Source organism: Delphinus delphis, chromosome 7 (assembly GCF_949987515.2).
Source record: "Delphinus delphis chromosome 7, mDelDel1.2, whole genome shotgun sequence".
NCBI lineage: Eukaryota > Metazoa > Chordata > Mammalia > Artiodactyla > Delphinidae > Delphinus > Delphinus delphis.
The window spans coordinates 11724874-11744881 of record NC_082689.1 but is presented as its reverse complement, the minus strand read 5'-3'; the positions used below and the strand labels follow the sequence as shown (position 1 = coordinate 11744881).

Here is a 20008-nt window from a genome sequence, read left to right as displayed (position 1 = left end):
ATGTGTATGACAGTAACTTCTCCTTGATCGTACCTGGAGGTCCATCAAAACCTGGCGGGCCTGGCCTCCCAGGGTAGGTTATGTTACAAGGAACTGTATCACCTGGAATGAAAAAAAAAAAATTGGCATTCACATAATTGATAGTCCAATGCAACGTGAATCTCAATGACAACTCGATCAAGATACTTCTTCATACGGTATATGTGGAATTCAAAGGAAAAGAAGACTCTCGAGTCTCATTAGGTCACTTGAACTACGTTTATTTTGAATTTCTAGAAGATCTGTCCTGAAATCTGAACTTCAACTGTCAGACAGTAATAGAAGGGGAGTAAGAAAAATATTGATTCCAAGAAATAGCAGTTTAATAACCTACAAAAAATAATGGATGTATAGACCCATGGATGTCTACTACAATGGAATCAGAAGCTTTGATAAATCATGAAATAGAAGCAAGTATCCAACACTGAGTTCCCAAGATCTGACTCCTAGCTTGGATGTGGGGGAATTGCGCAAATGAAGAGACTGGGAGAGATACTAATAACAGCTTCCGTTTACTGAGGGCCTGCCATGGGTCAGGTGCTTCAAATATATTGTCTCTGGGGGCTTGCCTGGTGGCCCAGTGGTTGGGAATCCGTCTGCCAATGCAGGGGACGCGGGCCTGAGCCCTGGTCGGGGAAGATCCCACATGTGGTGGAGTAACTAAGCTCATGTGCCACAACTACGGAGCCTGTGCTCTGGAGCCTGCGAGCCACAACTACTGAGCCCACGTGCCACAACTACATGCCTAAAACCCGTGCTCCGCAACAAGAGAAGCCACCGCAATGAGAAGCCCATGCACCGCAACGAAGAGTAGCTCCCACTCACTGCAACTAGAGAAAGCCCGTGTGCAGCAATGAAGACAAAATGCAGCCAAAAATAAAATAAGTAAATTTATTAAAAATATATATATATACTGGCTCTTGTTTTTCTAATGACTTTGCAATGTGGTTTTGTCATCCTTCATTTCACTTGGTAAAGAAAATAAAATTTCAAAGTTGTGCTCTGAGTTTTCTTCTCCTTTAAAATGGAATGTTTCCCTTTTATAACAGAAATTTCATCTCATAATGTATTACACCATAAGCTCTTAAATAAAAAATGTACCATATGAATAAAAATAATGTTATATTTTGATGGTTCCAGACCATGATCTTAAACCATATCAAATTCCAAGGTATTCGTCTTTCTATGTTGTCAAAGCAAGAACCAAACATATTATTATATTATAAAATTTCACAAGTACCTATGTAACTCAAGTCATATGCACATATTACAAAAGAGAAAAATCTTAAATCGATCTTTTTCCAAACTTTTAAAAAGTTTTCAGCTATAAAACTACAAGTCACTTTATTGTTTGAAATCCAAATAACTGTCAAATATATTTAAAATCCCTCCCTTTTTTCTCCCTAGAATGCCTACAAATGGGTTTTCATGGACAATGCTGTATTTTTAAAATGAAATATTAGTGGTTTTATTCAAATAAAATGCATAATCTCAAAAGATAGTAAAAAAAGAGAGATTTTGAATATATACATGTATATAATTTTAAGTCAGATTGTCCACATTGATACTGAGAAATGAATGAAAGGCAATTTGCCAAACCAATAAAACAGCAAAGACATCTTAGCATTTTAAAGATTTGTTTTAAGTATTGATTGTGCTGTAATGCTTTTATTTGTTTGACAACATTCAAGGTTTGAACAGTGAATTGTGGGAATTTTATTTTAGAGGTTCTACCATAACTGTAATAACTTTGCCCAGAAGAGAAGCTTACTTTAGTTTCCATGATTTCACTTGACATTCTGTCACAAAAACATTCAAAATTACCTTTCTGACCCTTCAAGCCATCAGGGCCCCTCTTGCCTGGGCAGCCTGGAGCTCCTGGTTGCCCTCTCTCTCCTGGTGGACCAGGAAATCCCAGTCCCGGAGGCCCCCTAGGTCCTGCTCTGCCCGGGGGGCCTGGTGGTCCAGGAGGCCCTTTATCACCTGGGGCTGCATCTTCATGATCTCCCTGAGAACATTTGCATCAAGAGTCAATCACCAACCTCTGAAAGGCCATGAACTCAAAGCAGTCATTGTCACTGTAGGCTACAAAAATGCATGCAGAAAGCCAGTTAATTCTAGAAGTTACTTAATAGCAAATGCAATTTTAAATGATTAACTAAGATTCTTCTTAATGTTTTACATACATATCTACAGACATATATATGCTCTTGATGTGTGTTTTATGATTCAAAAACAGAAAATTATATGTGTTACGTCTTAAATACAGAATAAGAAATTTTATTTAGAACCACTCTGTGACAGCAAATACAATAACATATAGAAATGCATACATTAAGGGAAGTAGTGGGCTTACAAACTAAATAAATTCTCATCTATTAGAAACGTTTTTTCTGCATTATTGTAAGACACAGGGAGGGACTTTATCGCCCTCCACCTCTGTGGGCCAAGGGCTGACAAATCCTTTCTCCTCCTGCATAAGAATGTGACCTTTGGTTAAGGGTCTAGTTCTGCTCTTCAGGAATCTGCATAAAAATGGATGTCAACTGCGCTACTAGACCACATTGCTTATGGTAAAATTAATCCCTGGCTGCAAAACTTGCATGTGGTCTGGAAGAACTATAAAGACCTGTGTGGAGCCTTTGTCAGGGCTTCCTTAAGAGGTGGCTCCTGTAACTGGCAAGTTCCTTGTGGGGTCCCCGCAAGCTAGCCCTGTGGTGGAGATAACACTCCCGTGGAGAAGGAGGCTTTCAAGTCCAGGCTGCTCACACTTCTGCATATGAGAATCTCATTGCCTTCACCCCAACTGAACGAAAAGCTGCAAGGACTCCTGTGTAGGAGGAACGCCTGACACTGCCCTGCAGGCAAGCTGAGGGTCACGCCTTCTAGCCTTCTGAGCGGCCTGGTCCCAAATGTGGTCTATGAGTCTGAATTGTTTCAGACTCAGTCTGAAACTCTAGAGAGATTCCCCCGTCCCTAGCGGGTGGTATAGAAATTCCTCTCCCAATCTGATCTGTAAATACACTTCGGTTTTTCACAGTTAGGTTAGTACATGATGACACTTATCACTCGGTGACGTTAGTTTCTAAATACAGCAGTCCCCTGCTTATTCACGGTTTCACTTGCCAAGGTTTCAGTTAGGCACGGTCTGAAAATATTAAATGGAAAATTCCAGACATAAACAACTCACAAGTTTTAAACTGTGCTCCGTTCTGAGTAGCATGATGAAGCCGTCTTGCTCCATCTCACTAGGGACATGAATCAACCCTTTCTCCAGCATATCCTTCAGTCGGTCACTTAGCAGCGTCTGGTTATCAGATTGCCTGCAGTGGTATCACAGTGCTTGTGTGCAAGTCACCCTTATTTTACTTAATAACAGCCCCAGAGCACAAGAGTAGGGACGCTGAGAATTCAGATATGCCAAAGAGAAGTTGTAAAGTGCTTCCTCTAAGTGAAAAGGTGCACGTTCTCAACTTAATAAGGAAAGAAGAATCGTATGCTGAGGTTGCTAAGATCTATGGTAAGAATGACTTTTCTATCCATGAGATTGTGAAGAAGGAAAATGAAATTTGTGCTAGTCTTGCTGCCACACCGCAACCTGCAGAAGTCGTGGCACAGTGCTTGCTAAGTGCTTAGTTAGGATGGAAAGGCATTAAATTTGTACAACAAGATATTTTGAGAGAGAGAGAGACACTACATTCACATAAATTGTATTACAGTATCTTGTTATAATTGTTTTATTTTATTATTAGTTGTTAATCTCTCACAGGGCCTAATTTATAAATTAAACTTTATCATAGGTAGGTATCATAGGTATGTATGGGGTCGGGTACTATCCACGGTTTCAGGCATCCACTTGGGGTCTTGCACCATGTCCCCTGTGGATGAGGGGGGGGGACCACTGTAGTTTCTTAAGTGGAAGAAGGAATGAAACAGGGATTACCAAGTCTAAAGCAGAGAAGATTATTTATATACTCAATATCCGCTGAAAGACCAGAAAGCTATAAATACCATCTAACCCAACTTCCAAACTTCCGTCTCTTATTCACATGTATTTTATCAGATAGGAGTCCTATAAAATCAGAACATGGTCCTTCCTTTTTACAGCACTCTCGATGGCAGGCTGCATGATCTGGTGCAAACAGCATGTACTGGAAATAAGAAAGACTGGGTTTGCCCTCCTGCTTAGCCTACTTGAGAGATTGTTGACCTTGAGTAACGTACCCGAAGCCTCCATCTCCTTACTGTAAACTCTCAAAGATAATTGTTCCTCAGAAGACAACAGTTACGAGTAAAACATCTAGCTCAGTTTGTGTGGCATTGCAAGCATTCAGAACTACCTCATGTGCCAAGATATTTTAAGTTCCTGCTTATGTCTCACAGTCTTTTCTTATGAACTTCATCAGCTACACGTGGATGCCACCCAAAACATGTCTGAAAAATGCAGAATTATCATTTATCAGTGGGACCTTCCATCAGCCAGTATGTCTACCCAGTGGATCTGCACTAGTTTATCCTTTCTTGCTTGCCACTTCCCCTCATGTGCTTCTTCATCAGAGAACAGAACTGAAGGTAATTATCAGGACCTGTGTGCTATCCTCCACCCTACAGAGTCAACTGAACAGACCTGAAACCAGTGAGGGCTCTGTAGAGACAAGGGCCCCAGAAGGAAATAAGCACTACGAGAATAATATAAAGACTAGGGAGAGAAACTCTTGCTATGATGAACTGCACTCGGGATTTTAGGCCATCTGCAATAAGCCATACCTTTTGGAACAGCCATCTTTTTGTGGCAGGGAATCAAAGGTGACTGATTTACAGCACGTTGACACGTTACTGTTCAGCTTTTTTAAACTGAGAAGGGGAAAACAGATGCTTTGTGACCATGTAAGAGAGTGAAACTCTATAGCAGGAGAAGAATTATACACACCAGCGGTCCTGGGTCCCCTTTTTCTCCAGCATATCCATCTCGACCGTGTTGTCCCTGCTGCCCTGGAAATCCTGGGGGCCCATCAGGACCTCTTTCTCCTTTGTGCCCTGGTAACAAAGGCCGAAAGAGTCAAGCCCTTCTCAGCAAAGGGATAAGTAGAAGGAAACAAAGGACTAAAGATAAAGGCAATGACCATGACCCTGGGCTGGTAGAGGTTCCTCTGAGAGTCTCAGTTGACTAAAGTCACACGAAGACCACCATGCAAAAGTCAAAGGGGAGACTGACAATTGCCAAACCCATTGAATCTCTTATTTGGGAAATGTTTCTTTTCCTGTTCTGACAAGGAGGTTGTGTGTGGAGGTGCCAATCCCTAAGCATCTTCCTCTGCTTGTGTGACACCAAACACGGTATGCCATCCCCTGGCCATAGTGAGTGGGGGAATGGTCCATGGTTGGGCCCATGCCCCAGGCTAATCCAGTCCTTCCTGGACCTTTTTTATTCTAACTGGGGCAGAAAGAGGTAGAGTCTTCTTTCACCTCTGGCCGTAAGAACTTGGAGCTACCTGGGGGCATGTACCCATAGCCCAGAGAAAACCAGACAGGGCGAAAATGCAGATGGTGCAAAGAAAGATGCAAGATGCCGAGACAGCCTTCTCATGCAGTCGTCCCGGTGCAAACCATACACCTAACCTTTCAAATTTTGTTTAGGTCAATAAATTACTTCTCTAAAGACACTACTTCAAGCTGGGTTTTTGTCGCTTACAACCAAAATATTCTTGATTAATACAGGATACTAGAATGCAGTGAATAAACGCTAGGCAAATCAAAGGAGGTCTTGTTTCAAACCCAATTCACAACAACGAGGATTTGAGCACAGGATTTAGGCTCAACATTCACACGACTCTGAAGGGCAGGGAGTATTTTTTTTAAGCAATCTCAACAGTCCCAAATCTTATTATAGAATTCATCTGCAGTCACAGGAGAAATTAATGCAAGAGAATGGTTCATACATCATTCAGAAAATGGCAGGGAGCTGATTGATTATGCCCACCTTTCACTCTTGATACAACCAGGTCACCTTTTTCTCCTTTGCTGCCAGGTGGTCCTGAGGTACCAGGTTTTCCCTTGGTAAAAAACACGAGGAAAAAATCAGTTTAACCGTGATGGGTCAAAAGTTATTTGTATACATCTAACCTCTCTCTTCTTTCCTTCTAAATCACCTGTTCTAGATTCTAGTTTGGTACTGTTGGTGTCATTCTCTTCCCCACCTTCCAAGGGGGGTCCTGCCTTACAAAACTGAGGTTCTTGAACTGCATGTGAAAGCTGGTGGAATCTGAGTAACCACTGTGCCTGAGTCAGCAGAAATGTGTCGCTGTCAGCTTCTTGGTTTTGGCAATGTACTGCGGTTCTGTAAGATATTCACTGGGGGAAGCCAGGTGAAGTGTACATGGGACCTCTGGGTATGATTGTGCAACTTCTTGTGAGTCATAACATAAAAATTTATCTCAAAATAATTTACAATTAAAAAAGTTAACTATCTTGAGTGCTGTCATGTAGAATTGGGAGGAAAGGAGGGGAGAGGTTAACCACTGCAGCTGGCACTAGAGCAGAACACAGAGGTTTAGGAATGAATGTGATGAAAAACACTGTGTTATTATAGGACATTGATGAGCAAGAGAAGGAATCTTTCTGTAATCAATGTACTTCCTCTGTATGGCAAGTAAACAACTAATTTTGGCCAATGGGCTCATCATCTTTTAACTTCAACACTGCCCTGAGCCTGGACTATTTCAGTCACAGTTTTGTGTTACATATTATTAAATAGTAAGACATATCAAAAATCTGTAATCCTACCTTTGGTATATGAGAATGACCAAGCATTACAGTAAATATAGTTATAGAAGCACTGTATATAGCTTAAGGTCACTTATCTGGTGACCTCAATGATCAAGAAACATAGACAAGAATTTGGAAGGAGGTAAAAATGACTGAGCAGACCACTTGCTTTGCTTACACAGATGCCACTTTGTCTTTTTTTCATACAGTCTTAACAGCATGGTCAAGCAAGCTTAATTATCTTTTTAACTGGCCTCTATTAGTTCATGAGCAGTGAACTACAAAGGGGGGTAGAGGTACAAGTAGAGAAAGGACAATGGCAGCATCAAACAGTAAGAGCAAAGAAAAAGCCTAAAATGTATACAACAGGTATCAAAACTAAAGTGGACAAAATGATTGGGAGCCATTTAATGTACAGAAAATACAGCTCCACACACTACTCAATACTCCCATTCAGAGCACCACCTAAATGAGCTCCAGAGACGGGCGCGAGCCGCGGCTAACAGCGCGGACACCAGAGACGGGCATGTGATGCTAAGGCTGCTGCTGCAGCCACCAAGAGGCCTGTGTGCGAGCACAGGTCACTCTCCACACCTCCCCTCCCGGGAGCCTGTGCAGCCCGCCACTGCCAGGGTCCCGGGGTCCAGGTACAACTTACCCGGGAGAACGCTCGGCGCGCCTCAGGCTGTTGCAACGTCACGCCGGCCTCTGCCGCCGCAGGCCCGCCCCGCACTCCGTGCCCCGCCCTCCACCCCCCCCCCCCCCCGGCCTGAGTGAGCAGAGCCCCCAGATCAGCTGCTCCTTTAACCCCGTCCTGTCTGGGCGGGGAACAGACGCCAGAGGGCAACCTACACGCAGAGGAGGGGCGAAATCCAAAGCTGAGCCCCAGGAGCTGTGCGAACAAAGAAGAGAAAGGGAAATCTCTCCCAGCAGCCTCAGGAGCAGCAGATTAAATCTCCAAATCATCTCTGGAATACCTGGATAGTCAATGAATCAACCCAAAATTGAAGTGGTGGACTTTGGGAGCAACTGTAGACTTGGGGTTTGTTTTCTGCATCTAATTTGTTTCTGGCTTTATGTTTATCTTACTTTAGTATTTAGAGCTTATTGTCATTGGTAGATTTGTTTATTGATTTGGTTGCTCTCTTCCTTTTTTTTTATTAATATATATATACATATTTTTTTTCCTTTCCCTCTTTTTTCTGAGGGTGTAAGTGTATGCTTCTTTGTGTGATTTTGTCTGTATAGCTTTGCTTTTACCATTTGTCCTAGGGTTCTGTCTGTCCGTTTTTTTTTTTTTGGTATAGTTTTGAGCGCTTGTTATCATTGGTGGATTTGTTTTTTAGTTTGGTTGCTCTCTTCTTTCTATCTTTCTTTTTTTTATTACTTTTTTATTTTTAATAAGTTTTATTATTTTAATAACTTTATTTATTTATTTTTTGTATTTTTTTCTCACATTTCTTCTGAGGCCTCCCAGCTCCACGTAATATCAAACAGCGAAAGCTCTCACAGAGATCTCTATCTCAACACTAAGACCCAACTCCACTGAGCGACCAGCAAGCTACAGTGCTGGATATCCTATGCCAAACAAATAGCAAGATAGGAACACAACCCCACCTATTAGCAGAGAGGTTGCCTAAAATCATAATAAGTTCACAGACACCCCAAAACACACCACCGGATGCGGTCCTGCCCACCAGAAGGACAAGATCCAGCCTCATCCACCAGAACACAGCCACCAGTCCCCTCCACCAGGAAGCCTACACAACCCACTGAACCAACCTTAGTCACTGGGGGCAGACACCAAAATCAACGGGAACTACAAACTTGCAGGCTGCGCAAAGGAGACCCTAAACACAGTAAGTTAAGCAAAATGAGAAGACAGAGAAACATACAGCAGATGAAGGAGCAAGGTAAAAACGCAGCACCAGACCAAACAAATGAAGAGGAAATAGGCAGTCTACCTGAAAAAGAATTCAGAGTAATGATAGCAAAGATATCCAAAGTCTTGGAAATAGAATGGAGAAAATACAAGAAACGTTTAAAAAAGACACAGAAGAACTAAAGAGCAAACAAACAATGATGAACAACACAATAAATGAAATTAAAAATTCTCTAGAAGGAATTAATAGCAGAATAAGTGAGGCAGAAGAACAGATAAGTGACCTGGAAGATAAAATAGTGGAAATAACTACTGCAGAACAGAATAAAGAAAAAAGAATGAAAAGAATTGAGGGCAGTCACAGAGACCTCTGGGACAACATTAAATGCACCAACATTTGAATTATAGGGGTCCCAGAAGAAGAAGAGAAAAAAAGGGACTGAGAAAATATTTGAAGAGATTATAGTTGAAAACTTCCCTAACATGGGAAAGGAAATAGTCAATCAAGTCCAGGAAGCACAGAGAGTCCATACAGGATAAATCCAAGGAGAAACATGTCAAGACACATATTAACCAAACTATCAAAAATTAAACACAAAGAAAAAATATTAAAAGCAGCAAGGGAAAAGCAACAAATAACATACAAGGGAATCCCCAAAAGGTTAACAGCTGATCTTTCAGCAGGAGCTCTGCAAGCCAGAAGGGAGTGTCAGGACATATTTAAAGTGATAAAAGGGAAAAACCTACAAACAAGATTACTCTACCCAGCAAGGATCTCATTCAGATTCGATGGAGAAATTAAAACCTTTACAGACAAGCAAAAGCTAAGAGAATTCAGCACCACCAAACCAGCTTTAAAACAAATGCTAAAGGAACTTCTCTAGGCAGGAAACACAAGAGAAGGAAAAGACCTACAATAACAAACCCAAAACAATTAAGGAACATACATATCGAAAATTACCTTAAATGTAAATGGATTAAATGCTCCAACCAAAAGACATAGACTGGCTGAATGGATACAAAAACAAGACCTGTATATATGCTGTCTACAAGAGACCCACTTCAGACCTAGGGACACATACAGACTGAAAGTGAGGGGATGGAAAAAGATATTCCATGCAAATGGAAATCAAAAGATAGCTGGAGTAGCAATTCTCATATCAGAAAAAAATAGACTTTAAAATAAAGACTATTACAAGAGACAAAGAAGGACACTAAATAATGGTCAAGGGATCAATCCAAGAAGAAGATATAACAATTGTAAATATTTATGCACCCAACATAGGAGCACCTTAATACCTAAGGCACATGCTAACAGCCATAAAAGGGGAAATTGACAGTAACACAGTCATAGTAGGGGACTTTAACACCCCACTTTCACCAATGGACAGATCATCCAAAATGAAAATAAATAAAGAAACACAAGCTTTAAATGATACATTAAACAAGATGGACTTAATTGATACTTATAGGACGTTCCATCCCAAAACAACAGAATACACTTTCTTCTCAAGTGCGCATGGAACATTCTCCAGGATAGATCATATCTTGGGTAACAAATCAAACCTTGGTAAATTTAAAAAATTGAAATCATATCAAGTATCATTTCCAACCACAACATTATGAGACTAGATATCAATTACAGGAAAAAAATCTGTAAAAAAAAAAACAAACACATGGAGGCTAAACAATACACTACTAAATAACCAAGAGATCACTGAAGAAATCAAAGAAGAAATTAAAAAATACCTAGAAACAAATGACAATGAAAACACGATGACCCAAAACCCATGGGATGCAGCAAAAGCAGTTCTAAGAGGGGAGTTTATAGCAATAGAATGTTACCTCAAGAAACAAGAAACACCTCAAATAAACAAACTAACTTTACACCTAAAGCAATTAGAGAAAGAAGAACAAAATATCCCCAAAGTAAGCAGAGGGAAAGAAATCATAAAGATCAGATCAGAAATAAATGGAAAAGAAATGAAGGAAACGACAGGAAAGATCAATAAAACTAAAAGCTGGTTCTTTGAGAAGGTAAAATTGATAAACCATTAGCCAGACTCATCAAGAGAAAAAGGGAGAAGGCTCAAATCAGTAAAATTAGAAATGAAAAAGGAGAAGTAACAACTGACACTACAGAAATACAAACAATCATGAGATATTACTACAAGCAACAATATGCCAATAAAATGGACAACCTGGAAGAAATGGAAAAATTCTTAGAAAAGCACAACCCTCCAAGACTGAACCAGGAAGAAATAGAAAATATAAACAGACCAATCACAAGAACTGAAATTGAAACTGTGATTACAAATCTTCCAACAAACAAAAGGCCAGGACCAGATGGTGTCACAGGTGAATTCTATCAAACATTCAGAGAAGAGCTAACACCTATCCTTGTCAAACTCTTCCAAAATATAGCAGAGGGAGGAACACTCTCCAACTCATTCTACGAGGCCACCATCACCCTGATAAGAAGACCAGACAAAGATGTCACAAAAAAAGAAAACTACAGGCCAATATCACTGATGAACATAGATGCAAAAATCCTCAACAAAGTACTAGCAAACAGAATCCAACAGCACATTAAAAGGATCATACACCATGATCAAGTGGGGTTTATCCCAAGAATGAAAGGTTCTTCAATATACGCAAGTCAATCAATGTGATACACCATATTAACAAACTGAAGAAAAGCCATATGATCATCTCAATAGATGCAGAAAAAACTTTCGACAAAATTCAACACCCATTTATGATAAAAACCCTCCAGAATATAGACATAGAGGGAACTTACCTCAACATAATAAAGGCCATATATGACAAACCCACAGCCAACATCTTTCTCAGTGGTGAAAAACTAAAACCATTTCCTCTAAGATCAGGAACAAGACAAGGTTACCCACTCTCATCACTATTATTCAACATAGTTTTAGCCACAGAAATCAGAGAAGAAAAAGAAATAAAAGGAATCCAAATCAGAAAAGAAGAAGTAAAGTGTCACTGTTTGCAGATGACATGATACTATACATAATGATGCTACCAGAAAACTACTAGAGCTAATCAGTGAATTTGGTAAAGTAGTAGGATATAAAATTATGCACAGAAATCTCTTGCATTCCTATACACTAATGATGAAAAATCTGAAAGAGAAATTAAGGAAACACTCCCATTTACCACTGCAACAAAAAGAATAAAATACCTAGGAATAAACCTACCTAAAAAGACAAAAGGCCTTTATGCAGAAAACTACAAGACAGTGATGAAAGAAATTAACGATGATACAAACAGATGGAGAGATATACCATGTTCTTGGACTGGATGAATCAACATTGTGAAAATGACTATACTGCCCAAAGCAATCTACAGATTCAATGCAACCCCTATCAAACTACCAATGGCATTTTTCACAGAACTAGAACAAAAATTTCACAATTTGTATGGAAACACAAAAGACCCCGAATAGCCAAAGCAATCTTGAGAAAGAAAAACGGAGCTGGAGGAATAAGGCTCTCGGACATGAGACTATACTACAAAACTACAGTAATCAAGACAGTATGGTGCTGGCACAAAAGCAGAAATATAGATCAATGGAACAGGATAGAAATTCCAGAGATAAACCCACGCACATATGGTCACCCTATCTTTGATAAAGGAGGCAAGAATATACAATAGAGAAAAGACAGCCTCTTCAATAAGTGGTGCTGGGAAAACTGGACAGGTACATGTAAAAGAATGAAATTAGAACACTCCCTAACACTATGCATAAAAATAAATTCAAAATGGATTAAAGACCTAAATATAAGACAAGACACTATAAAACTCTTAGAGGAAAACATAAGCAGAACATTCTATGACATAAATCACAGCAAGATCCTTTTAGCCCCACCTCCTAGAGAAATGGAAATAAAAACAGAAATAAACAAATGGGACCTAATGAAACTTAAAAGATTTTGCACAGCAAAGGAAACAATAAACAAGATGAAAAGACAACCCTCAGAATGGGAAAAAATATTTGCAAACGAAGCAACTGACAAAGGATTAATTTCCAAAATATACAAGCAGCTCATGCAGCTCACTATCAAAAAAACAAACAATCTAAAAATGGGCAGAAGACCTAAATAGACATTTCTCCAAAGAAAATATACAGATTGCCAACAAACACATGAAAGGATGCTCAACATCACTAATCATTAGAGAAGTGCAAATCAAAACTACGATTAGGTATCACCTCACACCAGTCAGAATGGCCATCATCAAAAAATCTACAAACAATAAAATGCTGGAGAGGGTGTGGAGAAAAGGGAACCCTCTTGCACTGTTGGTGGGAATGTAAATTGATACAGCCACTATGGAGAACAGTATGGAGGTTCCTTAAAAAACTAAAAATAGAACTACTATATGACCCAGCAATCCCACTGCTGGGCATATACCCTGAGAAAACCATAATTCAAAAAGAGTCATGTACCACAATGTTCACTGCAGTTCTATTTACCATAGCCAAGACATGGAAGCAACCTAAGTGTCCATAAACAGATGAATGGATGAAGAAGATGTGGCACATATATACGATGGAATATTACTCATCCATAAAAAGAAAGCAAATTGAGTTATTTGTAGTGAGGTGGATGGACCTAGAGACTGTCATACATAGTGAAGTAAGTCAGAAAGAGAAAAACAAATACCATATGCTAACACATATATATGGAATCTAAAAAAAAAAAGTTTCTGAAGAACCTATGGGGAGGACAGGAATAAAGATGCAGATGTAGAGAATGGACTTGAGGACATGGGGAGGGGGAAGGGTAAGCTGGGATGAAGTGAGCGAGTGGCATGGACATATATACACTACCAAATGTAAAACAGATAGCTAGTGGGAAGCAGTCACATAGCACAGGGAGATCAGCTCGGTGCTTTGTGTCCAGCTAGAGGGGTGGGATAAGGAGGGTGGGAGGGAGATGCAAGAGGGAGGGGATATGGGGATATATGTATATGTATAGCTGATTCACTTTGTTATACAGCAGAAACTAACATACCATTGTAAAGCAATTGTACTCCAATAAAGAAGTTAAAAAAAAATACACAACAACAAAATCTCAGCAGCCACAAGAATTCCTCTCTGCCGGGCAAGTACTAGTTATTTTATACACAGTCTAGGTCAGGAACTTCAACCATGGATGCCCACTGGGGGGCCATGCTCTTCTGAAAAGCAGGCGAGAGGGCATGGTGGAGACTCGAGCCCCCAGACCTCCTCAGCTTCCGGCAGTGGTGGGGATCCAGTGATTTGTGCTAATGGGCTTCCAATTTCTCAAGGGCAGCCATAAACATATTAATAGTACAAAAGCAAACACTGTGAGGACAGAATGAAACACGCTGGAGGTTCAGATTTAGTCCATGGCAGTTTGTGGCCTTTGGTTTGCGCTGCGACTCCTCAGGGGCAGCGACCCTGGCCATCTGGTTCACTGGTGTGTACCTTGTAGCTCTCAGAATATACTGTTGAATTGAATTCTTACCAACAAACTTGTAGGACAGGTGTTGTTATATCCATCTTACAGGAACACCACAGAGCTCAGCAATGTCAGAGTTGGGATTTGAAGCTTGGTCCATATGCTCCTAAGCCCTGTGCCTTCCAATAGAGCATCGTGGTGGCAAACCCCCATCCTGGGAACTGCTCTCAGGCTAAGGCAATGAATACAAGGCTTTGGTCCAACCACAGAAAAAATTGCAAAGAACTTAAACCTACTTTTCTGTTTTCTACTTTCCCACAAATCTGTGGCTTCTGGAGCCAGGGACCAGCAGAGGAGAGAGATGTACAGCGGAGTGAGAACACCCAAGAATGCTTGTCTGTGGGTCCTTCAAGCTCCCTCTTTCTGTCCATCCCTCCCTCCCTCCTTTCCTTTCCTGTGCCCCATAGTATGAACTTGGTCCCTAACTGTGATCACAGTGAGACGAATTTAGTACAGAGAAGTCATATGGACAGAATCATACACAGAACAGAGACATCACAAATACGGCCAGTTTAATGCAACATTGTAAATCAACTACACTTTAATTTAAAATAAATTTTTTTTTAAAATTAAGAGGTAAGTCCTGGAGCAACTGAATTACATAAACCTCCGCCAGGATAACCCTGGCTGAACTAGTAATCCACACTCCAAGATGTTAGCTCTGAGAAGCGACTCAATGTGAAGGAAGAAAAATATTTTAGAGCCAATAAAACCTTCATTATGAAGATTAGGTAACAACATAAAAAAATAACTATGGGACTTCCCTGGTGGCGCAGTGGTTAAGAATCCGCCTGCCAATGCAGGGGACACAGGTTTGAGCCCTGGTCTGGGAAGATCCCACATGCCGCAGAGCAACTAAGCACGTGAGCCACAACTACTGAGCCTGCGCTCTAGAGCCCGTGAGCCACAACTACTGAGCCTGCGTGCTGCAACTACTGAAGCCCACGTGCTTAGAGCCCATGCTCTGCAACAAGAGATGCCACCGCAACGAGAAGCCCACGCACCACAACGAAGGGTAGCCCCTGATCGCCACAACTAGAGAAGCTCCGTGCACCGCAACAAAGACCCAACGCAGCCAAAAATAAATTTAAAAAAAGATGGTTTTAAAAAATAAAAAATTAAAAAATGGCTATAAAAAGTTGAATTAAAGAAGCAGACAATAAAATGCAGCCTACTTAATATTGATAATTACAATTATGTTTATTCAACATATGCATATTAAGAACCTAACTTCTCGTTGAGTTGACAAGGTTGGTGCAGGAAGAGCTTAACCATCACCCTCACTTAAGGCTCTCAGGCTGGAACCTTAGTTTCACGAGATTTCCTGGGGAAAATGGAAAAGAGTGCACAGGGGCTGATGGTTGGGCTCCTGGCCACCCCAGGATTAAGCCCCTGTAATAAGGGCTGTCTCCAGCCTCCAGGGGAGGGCCCCCAGGGGCACTGATTTTATTCTGAGGGACCGCTCTGCCTCAGCCCGAGTCACTTGGAATGGTCAGCAAATAGAAGTCACCGCAAGATTTCATGCATCCTCTGGCACGAAATATAACATAAACTCTGACGAAGCCAATATCTACAGCTCCACCCGATCTCTCACCTGGATCCCCCACTTGAATATCATCCCACAGCCCACTTGAGACCTCCGCCTGCTCGTCTAATCGGCACCCCAAACTTAAAATGTGCCCAACAGCACTGCTTCCTTTCCTGCCCCCCAGGCCTGCTCCTCACATTGTCTGCCCATCTTGGCCCCATCCTTTATTTCTCTGCTTTTCATATCCCACATCCAGCCTCACAGCCAGTCTGTTGGCTCTATGGTCAAAATATACCCAGAATCTGACCACTTCCCGTCACACCCAACAGTAATAGGTACACCTGTCCGCCATCATATTTCACCAGGATTACTGCAGCAATAGCCCAGCTAAATCTCCCTACTTCTTCCCTTGTCTCTTCTGGTCTGTTCTTAACAAAGCTACCTGAGTGATCCAATTAAAACTATTGTCAGACTCCTCTCTCCTTAAAACTCTCCGCTGGCTGTTCTATGTCATCCAGAGTACAAGCTCGAAGCCAATCCACCTACAATGCTCCATGCTCTCCAACCCCTCCTAACCTCCAGCCATTTGACTTCAGGTCTGCTCTTTCCCTCACTCTCTCCACGCAAGCCACACCAGATGGTGATGGCCTTTATTGCCATCGGCCATACTCTATATTCACCCCTCTATCTGTTATATGGTGTATGTCCTCCCAACAGAGTAGAGGCCCCCAGAGGGCAGAGATAGTGTTCTGGTCCCTGCTGTATCCCCAGCACCTGGAATAGTACCTGGAACATAGTAGGTGCTCAATAAATATTAGTTGACTGAACAAATGAATGAATGATGAATGAATGAATGAAAGGATAGAGATGATTTTTTGTCATGAATATACTTATAGATTCAAAACATACAATATATATATCACTATAAATTGGAGAGAGGTACAAGTGAATTCTATCTCTACCAGTCTTTTTTAACTAGAAAGATTGATACTGGAGAGAGTTACTCACTGGTGGCCCTGGAGATCCTCTGGCACCAGGAAGGCCTGGGTAACCTTTTTCTCCAAGTCGCCCAGGGAGTCCCAAGTCTCCTTTACTCCCTTGCCTCCCAGGAAGTCCTGGAGGGCCGGGTGGGCCTGAGGGACCAGGCTGGCAGGCACAGAGCCCTGTGCTTCCTAGACAGAGGATAAAAGGCAGCTTTGTCAAATTTCCTGAATGAAATCCCAATAAAGTCTTTACTATACAAAACCAATAGTGCGAATAAGAACAAAAAGGGTCTGATGTGCACAATTCTTATCACAGATAACTGATAACATGTGATGTGGAGAGCACAGGGCATGACCTGGAGGTAGCTATGGTCTATGTGGGTGGACATATCATTTCCAGACAAATGGGGTGTTCTGTCTTAATAAACGCAAACTGACAAAATCTAGGGGAAAAGCCAATGTCTGATTCTATGGAAGAAACTTTGAAAATAAGAAAGGTTTTGTATTTTTAAAAGTTTAGAAGTCTCTTATTTGGTTCCTACTAAAAAAAACAAAGTCTCTTAATTTGGTTCCTGCTGAAACAACAACAACAACAACAAAATTGGTTAGAGCATAAACTCTGGGCATTTAAAGAATCCAAATAATATGTTAAGAGGGATTATTGATTGTATTGCATGTTACAGCTAATAATTCCCTATAGTGCGTTTTCTAATCATCAGGACCTTTAGTTTAAAAAAATGCCTTTAGGACAGTCAAACTCCTCAGCTCTCATACCCACCTGACTCAGTTGGTCAAAAAGGCACCAAACAATTTAGGGTGTAGAAACATAGAGCTCTAGGTATTTGATGAGTCTGGGAAAGATGGGACCCCCAGAGAGAAACCAAAATTAAAGATCAATACTGTCCTATCTCTGCTTTTTTCAAGGAATTGAGAGGATCCTGTGGAAAAAGTCATCACTTTGAGACAAATTTCATGGCAGGTAAGTGTCTCCTTTATGCTGTAAGATATAGATTTGACTTTTCGGTAAGTTCTAATCACATCACAAGCACACAGTGAGTTAAGTACTCACAGGGGTAACTAAGGTGAGTGAAGAATCTAAATGAAATCCACATTGTACATTTCATAATGCCTCCCAATCCTCCATATGTTGTTTTCTAGAAATTCTACTTTGATGCATACTTGCCTTTTTCTCCTTTTGAGCCTCTTCTTCCTGGTGGACCCACTTTGCCTTTTATTCCTTGTGGCCCAGGAGGCCCAGCACTACAATATACAACTTTCCAGCGGGAAAGGGGGCGGGCAGAGAGAATCACACAATTTTTGTGAACATCTGATATAGAACATCTGATATAGATCTGATATAGAACAAGTAGAGCTTGGTGTGTTCTCATTCACACCATCCCCCCTCAACACCATTCTTTCTTCCATTCCTTTCTTATGATTCTTTCTCTCTGCTATAAGAATATGTATACAAATAGACCATACAATTGTCACAGCAAGCTTCTGCTACCATAACCATTGATAACACTATCCCTAATCTCAGCCCCAATTTAATGGGTTGCAAGCAAAGTAGTGGATAATAAAACAAACAAATATACCAAAACAAAACAAATAAACAAAAAACTAAAAGTATATGGCAAATATATTTTGCCCCTTAATTATCAATAATTACCTACTAAAGAAAGCATAAAGCAGGGTTTGTAAAAGCAAAAATTCAGAGACATCTGATTAAAAATGTTAGATAAAATGCAAACAATAAGTTCCTTGTCTCCCCAAATACCAGTAAGATAACAGACAGTAAAAGAATATTATAAAAAGGTATAATCTTTCAAGACAAAGAAAAAGAGAAACAAAAGCAAAAAAAAAAAAAAAGTAAAAAGATTTAGCAGACCTTAAAAAGCTGAATTCCAAGCAGGCTGTGGGGAAAGCGGAAACAGAACACAGTTTACCTAGGAAATCTCTTCCAAAGTTCAAGAATTGGTACCTCTGAAGTAGAATGACAGTGAGACCCCAAACAGGATGATTGGTCAAAGAAGCAGCTAAATAGTAAGAAAACCTTCTCAAAAACTGCAGCAGGAAAAAACAAACGCCCTCAAAACTGGAGGAAACAGACAATGAAGTAAGAAGGAATCTTTAAAATAAACTATATAGTTTAGAAAGCAGACAAGCGAAGGCATTTCATTCCCAAAACAGAAACAGGCTGCTGCAAAAAGAAACATTAAAAGGGAACAACAACAGAGAGAGAGAGAGAGAGAGAGAGAGAGAGAGTGCAATAGCAACAAAAAAAATGGTTATGAAAGCAGAAATTTAAAAATTCAGGAGCAGACTTGGAAGATGGAGTTGAGGAAGTCTACCAGAAAGTGTTGCAGAAAAATAAAAAGGTGAAGAATAATAGAGTGAAGATTTGAAAAACAGACATGTAGGATTGATTCTCTAACAGACAAATATATTGAGTCCAGAAATAGAAAACAGAGGGAAAAAAAAGGAGGACAAAGTATCTTCAAAGAAATACTTCAAGGGCTTCCTTGGTGGCGCAGTGGTTAATAATCTGCCTGACAATGCAGGGGACACGAGTTCGAGCCCTGGTCTGGGAAGATCCCACATGCTGTGGAGCAACTAAGCCTGTGAGCCACAACTACTGAGCCTGAGCTCTAGAGCCCGCGAGCCACAACTACTGAGCCCGCGAGCCACAACTACTGAGCCCATGTGCCACAACTACTGAAGCCCACGTGCCTAGAGCCCGTGATCCAAAACAAGAGAAGCCACCTCAATGAGAAGCCCACGCACTGCAACGAAGAGTAGCCCCCGCTTGCTGCAACTAGAGAAAGTCCGCATGCAACAACGAAGACCCAATGCAGCCAAAAATAAATAAATAAAATAAATATATTTAAAAAAAAAAAGAAATACTTCAAGAAATTTTTCCAGAAATGAAGGATTTGTGTTAAATTGCTCCTAGTGCCTGCAAATGTACCCACACTGAGGTAAATCACAGTGAAATTTAAGGACATTGAAAACAAAGGAGAATTCCTATAAGCTTTCAATAAGAAAAGGGATTTTAAACAAAGAATCAAGTATCTAAAGGTTACTGGACTTCTCAGTAACGACACTAAAAAGCAATGGAAAACGCCTTCAAAAACTTGGAGGAAAAATTATTCCAATCTAGAATTTTATATTCAACCAAACTATCAATCAAATTCCACAGCAGAATAAAGGTATTTCAAATAGTGAAGACACCCCAAATACACACATTTTCTCACAAAGTATAATGAGTAAACCATTAGAAGAAATATATGAGTTGTGGAAA

At 40.6% G+C, this 20008-nt stretch overlaps 1 protein-coding gene across 1 annotated transcript in view; it reads right to left on the bottom strand.

Moving 5' to 3' along the window:
* Positions 1–20008, bottom strand: part of COL4A4 (collagen type IV alpha 4 chain) — a 134953-nt gene that overhangs the window by 46923 nt on the left and 68022 nt on the right. Inside the window, exons 21-26 of the mRNA XM_060016014.1 lie at positions 17887–17980; positions 16733–16892; positions 6020–6092; positions 4970–5076; positions 1864–2047; positions 34–102 (exon numbers count right to left, since the gene is read on the bottom strand). Coding sequence (XP_059871997.1) covers positions 34–102; positions 1864–2047; positions 4970–5076; positions 6020–6092; positions 16733–16892; positions 17887–17980 — 687 coding nt within the window. The remainder of the gene's footprint in view (positions 1–33; positions 103–1863; positions 2048–4969; positions 5077–6019; positions 6093–16732; positions 16893–17886; positions 17981–20008) is intronic.